The sequence below is a fragment of the Boleophthalmus pectinirostris genome, unplaced genomic scaffold (assembly GCF_026225935.1).
Source record: "Boleophthalmus pectinirostris isolate CB_2022bp ecotype Guang Dong unplaced genomic scaffold, ASM2622593v1 HiC_scaffold_19, whole genome shotgun sequence".
NCBI lineage: Eukaryota > Metazoa > Chordata > Actinopteri > Gobiiformes > Gobiidae > Boleophthalmus > Boleophthalmus pectinirostris.
The window spans coordinates 20,808,284-20,819,498 of NW_026571140.1; the positions used below are offsets into that span (position 1 = coordinate 20,808,284).

Here is an 11,215-nt window from a genome sequence, read left to right on the forward strand (position 1 = left end):
AATTAACATTAATAAAACAGATGAGTTTTAAACCATAGGCACTTTTCAGTTTGAGTTTTGAGATACAGTGCAGCTCTCTGGGACCTGAGTCCATAGGGAAGAAATGTCTCTTACAGAAGCTTTGCATTTGCTTGAGCAACTAAGTAAAGGGAATCAGTGCAGACAATAGACATGTACAACATCTAATTTCAAGGCTTGTTCAAGTATGGCAAAACATTTTACATCACTATGTCACAAGTGAAAACACACTTATTTTTTCTTTCATCACAACCAATATATTGTATGGATTTAAATATTGGTACATCAGTTTGTACCACAAAGCAGCTTCATGTTTTAAGTGTAGTGTACAAAGCTTTAGCATTGCAGCTCAATATCTGCTTGAATAAAAAATAATCCAGAACAGTTCAGCCAGATACGGCACTTGTATGGCACACTAGAGGGCAGTGTCATACACTTCCTGCTGTATCATAGGGGAGGGGCCTGGAGCAGAGACCAGTGGTTGTGTAAATACTGAGGGCCACACAGAACTGCTCAGTGCAGAAGTCATAGATGCTGTTGAAAGACATGACACTACTGTGGTCTGCCCTCTGAGCTGCTCTCGGACCTCCTGCTCCAGACAAGGTGGAACTATGAGCTGGTCCTCTGGGTCCTGCTGTGCTGGGGCAGTAAAGTAGCCAGACTTCTTCTTAGGGGCCTCTACTGCTACCTCAATGATATTATGACTATCCTCAGGTGCAACAACCGAGCCATTAGACAGTTTCTTTCCAAACAGGCAGGAAGTGGAAGGGGACTTTTTGAGGTCTATAATTTCTCGCCCACAAACAGCTAATAGACAGCCATTAGTAGCTGATTGTACAACATTGTTCTGATTACACAATTTATCACTCTCTTTTCCAAAATGTGGGTTTTTGTTGCTGTCTGGAGCACAAGAGTGTAACTGAAAAGCACAGCAATGAATGTCTACTTCAACTTCCAATTTACTGCCATTTGAGATTACTCCTTGAACTTGGGCCTCATCATCACTGTCTAAGTTGTTGTCTGACTGGTTACTTGAGAAGGCAGCACTTGATGGCTGCCTCTGGAAGATGCCAGGGTGCTGATTTGTTAGTCCTGGCACCATAATCCCACACAAGACAGTGGCAGGGTGAATACTGCACCTTCTCTCAGACCGTGGTGCTGTAATCGATGTATGCTCATCAGATGCAGTGGACCCTGCCTCGCTGCCAACCTCTGAAGGTGACATCTCACTGTTCAACTCTGAAACTCCACCACTGCTAGAAGAAAGAGTGGCTGGCTCTGAGGTGCCGGGAGGGATAGCTAGAGATGGAGAGTTTGTATGAGGTCCTCCATGTGGGTCAGTGATAGTAAGAGGAGGTTCACATGTACAATTGTCCTCACTGATATGTAGCGACACCACCAAAGCACCTATGTTGTCTTTGCAGCCATAACTCTGAGCAAGGGTGCAAAGTTTCTTCGCAGAGGCATGTGGATCTCTCACAGCCTTCACAGTGAGAACAGCCTCCTGGTAAGAGACTCGTTCAAACAGAGCACGATTCCCCAGGATCAAGAACTCATCCTGGGAACAAAGTGGTACTGTATGCACATAGGGCTTAGGAAGTACCCATGGAGACAAATATGAACAGCCCAGCAGGCGAGAGCAGCAAGTCACGCCGCTTACTTTATTGTCCTTAACAAAAACAAAGAAGGTTTAATTATAGCACCATATTAGAAAATAAAAAAAATGTTAACTCTAAATGTGTATTACCTCTGTAATAATTGCTTTACTTAATTTTACTCTTTCCATTTCTTCATTGCAGTTCTCTAAGCTGTACACCTTTGATAATGTTACTGGTTGGCCATTGCGGCAGAGAACAGCCTGGCAGGTCCCAACATTGGCAACAGTAAGACTGAAATAGCCCCCGAGATCTGAAGGTTCATGGTGGATGTAAGATAGCAAGGCAGAGGCACCAAGCTTCTGACCAGCCACGCCAAGTTTTCTGTACCATAAAGACAGTTCATTTATTTCAATAAGTGGCAGTAATCATAGGTTAATTCAAGTTTATTTTACCTGTGAGATGTAAGAAATGTGTTGGACATATACACTGAATCAATGCTGGAGTGCTGCATTTCTTCACACAGCACATCTCCCATAGTGCACTGTAACAGTCGAGGCACTTCCTCATTACGATCTCCATCAAAGACACCATAGCAAGCTTCAGCACTATCTCCAAGCTGATCTACTGCCAGGACAGACACACACAGCCTGTACATAAACAACAAAGAAGTTGTTTAAAGATAATGCTTCCTGACCACACGACTGAAGTATAAGATTTAAGTGGTGCCATAAAAATTGCAGTTTTGCTGCCAAAATCCTGTGTCTGGCTGTGATTTTATTGTCTAAACAATTCTAATTCTAAACAATAATATAAATAATAAATAGTTGTGCTAAAATGATTAGAAGAGGACTCTATTTAGGATAGTAATCACTGGTAATCAATGTGCTAACTAGAATTAAGAGTTAAGAGTTAATTAAGAGTTTTTTTGTACAACAATGCATTGCCTATGGTAGATGCTTACTTGTTCCTTTGGCCACGAGTTTCTGAAAATCCATGATTCCATGGAGTAGAGGTGCTTGGAAATTCTCCTGTTGTGGTGCTCTTCAGGTCTATTTTCAGTGTTGCGATGTGGCTAAAAAGAATGACATTATTTGATATAAGAAATCAGGAGAGCATAAAAATTTTCATCTTATCATTATTATTTCATGTACAGATTTAACACGCACATATGAATGCCTTTGTAGTGTATTTTGTGGCTGACCTGAAGAGGTTGAGGGCTTTGGGCTCAAGCGTCAGGCTGTTGTTGCCAGTTAGGTCGAGCTCTTGCAGAGTGGGAGGGAGAGATTCTGGCAGCTGGATCTCAGTCAGCTGATTACAGCTCAGGTCAACAAGCTGAAAAAAACAAAACAAGCATAAATATGTAAAGTCACACATTCAGACATCAGATTACATAGACTACCGTGAAAAGGTCTAACCTTAATCTCTGGTAGGCTGAGTATCTCTGGGAAGACATTAATATCATTGGAGTGTGCTATAAGTGTATGCAGCTTCTTACAACTGGACACTGTTGAGGGAATTGTCTTTAGTTTGTTGCCACTTAGGTTAAGCTCTTCCAAGAACTCCAGTTTGCTTAGTTTACTACATGTAGAAAACAGTCATGTTAATTTATTTATGTTGCACTAAAGCATTCTGAATCTGTGAACTACAGACCTGGGTGGGAAGGACAGGAGCTGATTATAACCAATATGAAGCACTCTCAGGTTCTGGTGTCCAACCAACACAAAACCACAGTTCTCATTGAGATTGTTTCCTGTAAGGTACAGCTCCTGGAGTGTGCTGAGGCTCTCTTCTGATTGGCTACAGGAGGGGATATTCTCCAGGGCATTGGCCGACAAATTCAGGTATTTAAGACTTTGAAAAAAGACAGAATGTAGCATTGTATTATCCTGCCAATTTCTATGGGTGAATTTCAGTACATAAAAGCATTTGAAAAAGTGGTACAGTGACTTACACTGGCACTTACTTACTTATATTCAGTATTAACTTAAAATAAACTATTTAAAAACTATTAACTATAACTATTTTTATATCAAGGTCACAAAGCAGGAAAACGGTGATTCACAAGATGTACTTAGATCATTCAGCATCGAAAAGGACATACTGTGGCTTGCTTCCAGCCAACATTACAGACAGTAATGTACATGAGAGTGCTTGAAATACTAATGGAAGTTAAGTGATCTACAACAGGAAATAGGAAGCAGCTCAAGCTCCTGTTACGGTTTTGAACCATAATTTGACTTAGACCAAAGTTTGCTCAGTTTCTCAGCCAAGCATTTACACAGTAACAAAAAGTATTCAGAAACAGAATGAACAGTGCGGGCTTACTTTAAGGCTTTACAGAAGAGACTCTCTGGAAGCGAGCTGATTTTGTTGTGCTGAAGGTCCAGAGACTCGAGAGGGATATGGTCGAGGAGATCAGGCACTCTCAGCAAATGATTATTTCCCACTAACAATTTCCTCAAACTTAAACTGCTGAGCAGTCTGTTGAAGACAGGGCAGCAAAGACTAAGATTGACATTCTGATGATTTTATATATATCGTCTCTTAACAATATTGAGTAATACATCTTACAGCAGACTTCAAAACTTCAAACACAGCAATAATTTATTTTAGACAAAGTATATTAACCTAGATGGAAGTTCAGACAGGAGGTTACGTGCAACATCCACCATTTCAATTTTCCTGCAGTCACACACCCAGTCAGGTAGGTACTCCAAAAGGTTCCTGTCTCAACACACATACAGAAACATAAACAATCATATAATCATACTATCAACTGGATATATACCATAGACTGTATATAAATGGACATACATGCTAGCCACCACATTCCAAATAGGAAGTGTGCCAAGGGGCTCTTCTGGCTCCTTCTGAACCTGGCTACCATTGACTTACATTGGAATATTGTCGCCCCCCCTCTCTCTGTGACTGCTGCTGTGAGCCTTGTCACTTTGGTCTTAAAATGTTCCTATTAAACCGCTCAAGCATGATCCTGGTGTTTTTTCTGCTATTTTGTCTGTGAAAAAAATCCTATTCATAATATAGAGCCCGGCTCCAAATTTGCTCCTGTAACCGTTAGCGTTGCGAGCTTCATTTGAGTGGCGCAGAACGCTATGGGCAACGTCACACTTGCTTAGTCCACTTTTTTATACAGTCTATGATATATACCCACAATATTATTTAAGGCAAAATGTTGATATTTTTGTTTACACAAACTCACTGTGATAGGTCCAAATGTGTCAGGAGGTTAGGAACAGGGTAAATGCTTATTGTTGTAAGGCCTGCCAATAAAACAGGCGATAATAATACAGCAATTTTACACAATAACAGTATATACAAATAACAACAGCAACTAACAGACTCACGGTTGCTGCTGGCATTGAGCATACGCAGTGTAAATCCACTGAGGGTGAGCATCCCCAGCTGATTGCGCTGACAGTGCAAGATCTCCAAGTTAGACACAGAACTCAGATCCAATGAAGTCAAATGATTGTCCCGTAAGTCCATCTGAGTGACCTGGCTCACCGCCTCCAGGCTATCACTTTTCACATATCGTAATCCATTCAAACTGTATCAAAGGAAATAATCTTGAGCACATAATCATGTTGGTGAACAAGTGGTATACTTGATATGGACATTGTAGCAAGTACATGCTAAAAAGATAACAGATGGTTGCCTTTTCATAAACTGACATAGATTCATATGTCATATGATATTTAGATTCTGTCTTTGAGAAATCTATGTAAAATACAAAAAAATGACAGTTTTGACAGTTTTGAACAAAAGAGTCCTCTTACCGGAGATCTATGTTTTTCAGATGGTTTATTCTGCTCAAAGTACAGAGATGCAGAGTCTCCACTCTGTTCCCTGCCATGGCCAATTTGTCCACCCCACTCAACCTTTCCAATACAGCCGGGATCTTTGAGAAGTTGTTGAAGGAGAGACCCAGGCTGTTGAGCTGGGAGAGGCTCCCCAGCTCCTCAGGCAGAAAGTCCAGATGATTTCCATCCAAAAACAGCGTCTGTAAACTGCCCCATAAAGATAATTCAGAAATACTTATATATATATATATATATATATATATATATATATATATATATATATATATGATATATATATAGATAGATAGATAGATAGATAGATAGATAGATAGATATAGATAGATAGATAGATAGATATAGATAGATAGATATCAAAATATTTCCTTTTTATGCATTTAAATATTAACACTGTACTCAGGATCATTTCTTCAACCATGATTTTATATGTTTTTGCACATGATGTCAGAATCCATAATATCTAAAGAATGTCTATGGATCATACCTAAGCAGGTTGCCTATCTGTGAGGGAATGGTGTGAAGATTGTTGCATGAGAGGTTGAGCTCGTTCAGACTGAGGACATCACACACACATTCAGGAAACACTCCCAAACGGTTGTGGGACAAATTCAGACATTTCAGCTGAGAAAATCTAGAAGAGAAATTTTATGTAACTAATGAAAGTAATTCCAGATTAAACTGTACAGTAAATATGTAAATAAACAATATAATAATCAATATAACAATAATCAATAATAGATAATCTATAAGAAATGTATTTGCATGAATGAAACAAACAATGCATGCACTAATAGCATGCATAGATATGAGGCACTAGTACCTGGGAAGATTGATTAGGCTGCCAGGCCCTTCGAGGGTCATGAAATTGTGTCGGAGGTTGAGGTGAGTGATATCCTGGCTGTAGAAGAGGTATTCAGGCACTGTCTCAAGGCTGTAGCAGGACAGGTCCACCAGGCTGACTGTCTGTGACACTATCTTTACATCCAAAATAGACAAGCAAGAGTGTGTCAGTGTGGGTTGATGGGGTTAGAGCAAATTTTAAATTAAAATAACATGGTTTCTTTATATATTTTACAGATCAGCACAGACTACAAAAAGCTAATGTGGTTAAAGTTCTTTGTGTGATAAAACATAATTATATTGTTATCTTTTCATCCAAGGAGAAGTCTAAAAACCCAAATCAGAGCATATGACTCACCTTTGATGCCTGTCGATACCAGCGCTGGCAGTCTGCCAGTGTGTCAAAATTAACAAAGTATGTCTGTGCCTGTGAGCCTGCAGAACTGAACATCAGGCAGTGTTGTCTTCTCTTCACCTCCTCCACCTATAAACAAACACATCCTTCAGCATGTCCTCTATGGCTTACCATATTCACATGTGACCCACAGAAAGTAACGTAAAATTAGTGAAACAATAGGTGCTCTTGGGAGATAGTCAATGTGTTCGATATACTAAAATTAAAAATAAAGATATTCTATATATAAAGATATAAAGATATTCTTTCAGAATGTTTCATGATGTTTTTATTGTTAATATATGTCTTAATGGACCACCTATGCAGTTGAGCCTTCCAGCTTTAAGTATTTAGTATTTATATTAACACTATCTTGTTGCTTGAAATTTCAGTAAAGGCTTTCATAGATGTATCATCAGTAATGATAAATATAAATGTGTTTTAACTGATAATTGATAACATCAGTCTTCATACTTCTATGGTGTACTAAAATGTATCTTCTCACCTTTCCCCCAACCAAAGGCATGATGTGCATCTTCCCCGTGAGGCTGTCTTTCACCGAGGCCACGATCAGACAGGTGCCACACAGAATCACCTGCCTCTCAGCCCATTTGTGCAGCTGTGTCTTTCCTTTCCTCACAATGAACACACCTTTGAGCAGTGTGCGCTCCTGTTGGTCTGCATTCACTGAGCGCTCTAGAGAAAAACACACAGGCTATGTTAGAATGGTCACTTAACACAGTGTCCCACAGTACAGACACTGGGGTGGTCAGTGAAGTTCTCACATATTATTATGTTATATTAAATCATTACAGTTAATGTGCAAGACTATTCATTTGACTGAAACATAGTCACCTTAATTATGTTTAAGATTTTACTTGTCTAGATTGTCCCAGCTCTGTCATTTTAGTTTATTTTACTTCCTCGTTTGATAGGGGCAGCAGATAAGACTTACTTCGCGGTAATTCCATAACTGTTACCTAGCAACCATAATGTTAATAAGGGCCAAAACCTGTCTAAACTGTACAACTTATGATTATAAATAAACAACACAACACTTTCAATTGGTCAAATGAATGTTAAACTACAAGAAAAATATGTTACCTGCATATAACTTGTCCCTGCATTTTGAATGCAGTTTTCTGTGTTGATGACATAGGTAGAGGCATTCTATTTTAAAACTCACCACTACTTCCTGTATTTAAATATTGGTATCCTGAGTATGCATCTATTCTATTTTTCTCTGTGCAAAAAATAGAATGCAAACATACAAACTGGCACACTTGCCTCATTGTCTGACACCAAAATGACTGGCCTGCAGATCAATAGTAGTGCCTCATCTATGGCTGCTCAGTGAAAGGATTAGGTACACTAATAACTTGTGACTTATGGGTCTAGTATGGATGCTATGTGCTGAGTTAAACGATGATGTCATATGTTCATATTCACCAAACTTATATTGAAACTCATATTGAAAAGACTGGGGCACACATGAACTGCCTTTATTAGAATTTTGCCTCAGTAAAAAAAACTGTATAAAATACTTCTGGCCTATTTAACAGGTCCAAAGCAAACACATGCCTCTGGCCAGTTTGTTGCCAGGGAAACAGGTCACTCACAGTCCCAAAGTCCACTTCACACCAATAAACACATAACAAGGTGTAAGTAATATCTCACTAATGGCATGATAATGACTGTTATAGCATGTTCTTTTTTTGGTCCAGCGTTTCTACAGTAAAATAAATGGCCTACTTATTCACCATAACTATTGTCAAATCAACTACAAAGCACAATGCACATTTTTTTGTTAATTATGGATGGTTATTTCCAAATGTTCATTCACTACACCCAGATTCTCACGCAGTTTTGATGTTGTATACATTTTCCCAGAGAAGCTGTCTTCATGCACCAGGTACCTCAGTGTGGCTGTGGTGAATCTGGTGATGGAAGTAGCCTATGGAACATTTCCAGAAGTTAAAAGCGTTGCTGTGTGGATCAGACCAGAGCCTTAGGAGGGTCTCTACAGCTGCACTAAACATCCCACACAGACACTTGCTTCAGGAGCTGTTTTTACATAGGTCAGCATTTTGATATGTTTACCTCCTGGTCAATGTTTGTTTTAGTCTCTGCTGTGAGCAAAAAGGAGTGTGTGGGCTGATGGGTAATAAATGCTAGAGATGAGTTTAGGCAACAAATAATCCTGTGGTGGAGTTTAATAAATCACCTACTGCATTACACTGCATTAGAATAAGGAAAAGGCCATAAGGCTGCGAGAGCACAGTGCTGCCACATCAAATACACCAATGTGCATTATTATATAAGTACAAACTTCAAAAGAACAGATTTATTTTTCCAAAACAAAAGTTTAAAATGTAACCAAACCACCACATACTTAAGTACTGTGTTTATATCAGCTACAACAGATATCACTGAAAACAGACTAGGCTTAGTACAATCTTACTAAATTCTTGTGACAACAAACCTATCCTCTGTAAATGACAAAAAATCTAAATGTCTTAGACAATTCAGCAGCAGGCTGCACTCACCACTGTAAAAGCGGATCAAACAGCTGAGGTCTGAGTTGGCAGCTTCCTGTTGTATCCGCACTGGGTCTGTGTATCCCATCGCTGTCAAGTATTCATAAACCATCTGGAGAGGCCTTTCGGAGGGACCCAGCCTCCTGGTCACAGGATTAAAATTCATTTAATAAGATAATAAACACCTTTAAATCAAAACAGTGGAGTAAAATATGACCATAAACTGAATTAAAGAATCTTTGAGGTTGAGGAAGATGAGTCTCCTCTGAAAAGGATGTTAAAATGTCCCATTGTAAATAGCCAAGACATAGCTAATTAAAAACTGCACTATAAACATAAATGGCATTAGGGATTACCTGGAAAGATCTGAGAACATTAGAGATGATACTAATAGACCTTTGACTGTTAAATACTTATCTTATGTTGCCAGAGCATAATAATATGGTATTCAAGAACAGTCTTATCTTTCATATTTGAATAAAAGATAATATGTTACTTCAATTAAAACAACTGTACCTGACTAAATCTCCATGAAGCTGTACATACAGAGCTTTCCCGTCCCGCTGCGCGCACAGCTCCAGCACAGTGGTGCTGGTGGTGCACAGCACGAGCTGCAGGTCATTGTGAGGAGTGGATGAGCTCTGGGCTCCAGAGGCAGACGGTTGCATGTCCACTATGCCACCATACAAACACACACAGCCTCGCTGAGGGTCCCCTTTCAGCCAGTCCCGCTCACGAGATCCAAAACGGCTCTTTCTTGTTACACAGCTATGACTCCCATTTCTTTTCATGTTACGCTGCAAGTTAGGGAAACAATTTGATTAGTACACACACACACACACACACACATATATATATATATATATATCCTGCTGTCTGAGCTGGGATTGAACCACCAGTCTTCTGCTAATCAGACAGTTACCGCAATGAATGTCACTCAAAGCTTATTATAATGCTCAAATGCATTTGTACATGGATCTCAACTGGAATTTTGACTGACTGATTTGAATATTCATATAGAATAATCAAGTCACAAAGATGATGTGATCCAGAGCCTTCCCTCACTGCTCTCAGAACAGCTACACCTCACTGATCATTCGTCCTAACAATTCAGTATATGTAATGTAATGTCCAAACTTAATCAAGAAAATGGGCAGGCCCATGTGTCATGTTTTCCTTAACTTAGAAATTTCGATATTTGTCTTGGTTATGATGTAACCTATCGGGAAAAGTTTTGACAGGGGTATTTGGTGAAAGTTTATTCCATAATAAATCAAAACTCAGTTGATCATGTATTACCAGTTTACCTAAGTCCCAGAAAATCATGTTATTTCTTATGCAACCTAAGCCTTTGGAATAGGTGTGTGGGAAATGTGGTTTGTGAGTGACCCTGGCATAAATTCCTTCCGAGTGTAAACCACCAACAGATCAATCAGCAACTAGAGCACGTCAATCACTGCATCTTAGCTATTACATAATAATAACAACCAAGCATTTAGTACTCTACAGAGCCTACTCTTTGAGCCAATGAAAGCATAGCATATGTACAAAAGACTAGTTTTAGCACTTTGCCCTTGGTGCATTGGCCATTTTACCATAAAAACTAATCATGACCTGCCTTGAGTACTCGTATTCCAGTCCGAGTTGCCGGTCCACTGCGATTACCACGACCCGCCGTATGACCGAGCCCCATCTGAAGACGGTCAGTCTTATACGGCGGCTGCCTGCCCGAGGAAGCCCCGGTATCTTCGACATCACCTTCGCTTTTCGTGCCCACTTGGTTGGTAGACGCCACGGCCACCGCTGAATTATTCTCGTCCTTCATGGCCATGTCAAGGTTTATTTCCTGTTAACAATCACTGTAAACAAGGTAGAACATAGTCCAGAGGGCACTCGACAAGCCAATTCCCACGCAGAGATAAAAACGCATCATGTGTCCATACAGCGACGCCATATCCAGAGACTCCAGACTGACGGTGCGCACTGTCA

General features: G+C 39.7%; 1 protein-coding gene across 1 annotated transcript; it reads right to left on the bottom strand.

The window, feature by feature from the left end:
• Window positions 1-345: 345 nt before the first annotated feature.
• phlpp2 (PH domain and leucine rich repeat protein phosphatase 2) lies at window positions 346-10,027 on the bottom strand. The gene is made up of 18 exons (XM_020941471.2): window positions 9,743-10,027; window positions 9,236-9,369; window positions 7,195-7,385; window positions 6,654-6,779; window positions 6,276-6,430; window positions 5,940-6,086; window positions 5,414-5,644; window positions 4,982-5,184; window positions 4,837-4,897; window positions 4,245-4,340; window positions 3,942-4,097; window positions 3,267-3,467; window positions 3,032-3,194; window positions 2,818-2,948; window positions 2,578-2,688; window positions 2,069-2,263; window positions 1,766-1,997; window positions 346-1,687 (listed from the first exon to the last, which is right to left on the bottom strand). Exons 1-18 carry the CDS (start codon window positions 10,015-10,017, stop codon window positions 434-436), a joined length of 4,062 nt encoding a protein of 1,353 aa, XP_020797130.2. The 5' UTR covers window positions 10,018-10,027; the 3' UTR covers window positions 346-433.
• Window positions 10,028-11,215: the final 1,188 nt, after the last annotated feature.

Coding starts and splice junctions, on each gene's coding strand:
- phlpp2 (XM_020941471.2), bottom strand. CDS start 10,017: ATGAAAAGAAATGGGAGTCATAGCTGTGTAACAAGAAAGAGCCGTTTT. Junction 6,780..7,194: donor TGCCTTTGGTTGGGGGAAAG/GTGAGAAGATAC, acceptor GTTTGTTTATAG/GTGGAGGAGGTGAAGAGAAG. Junction 6,431..6,653: donor GGTATCGACAGGCATCAAAG/GTGAGTCATATG, acceptor TTGGATGTAAAG/ATAGTGTCACAGACAGTCAG.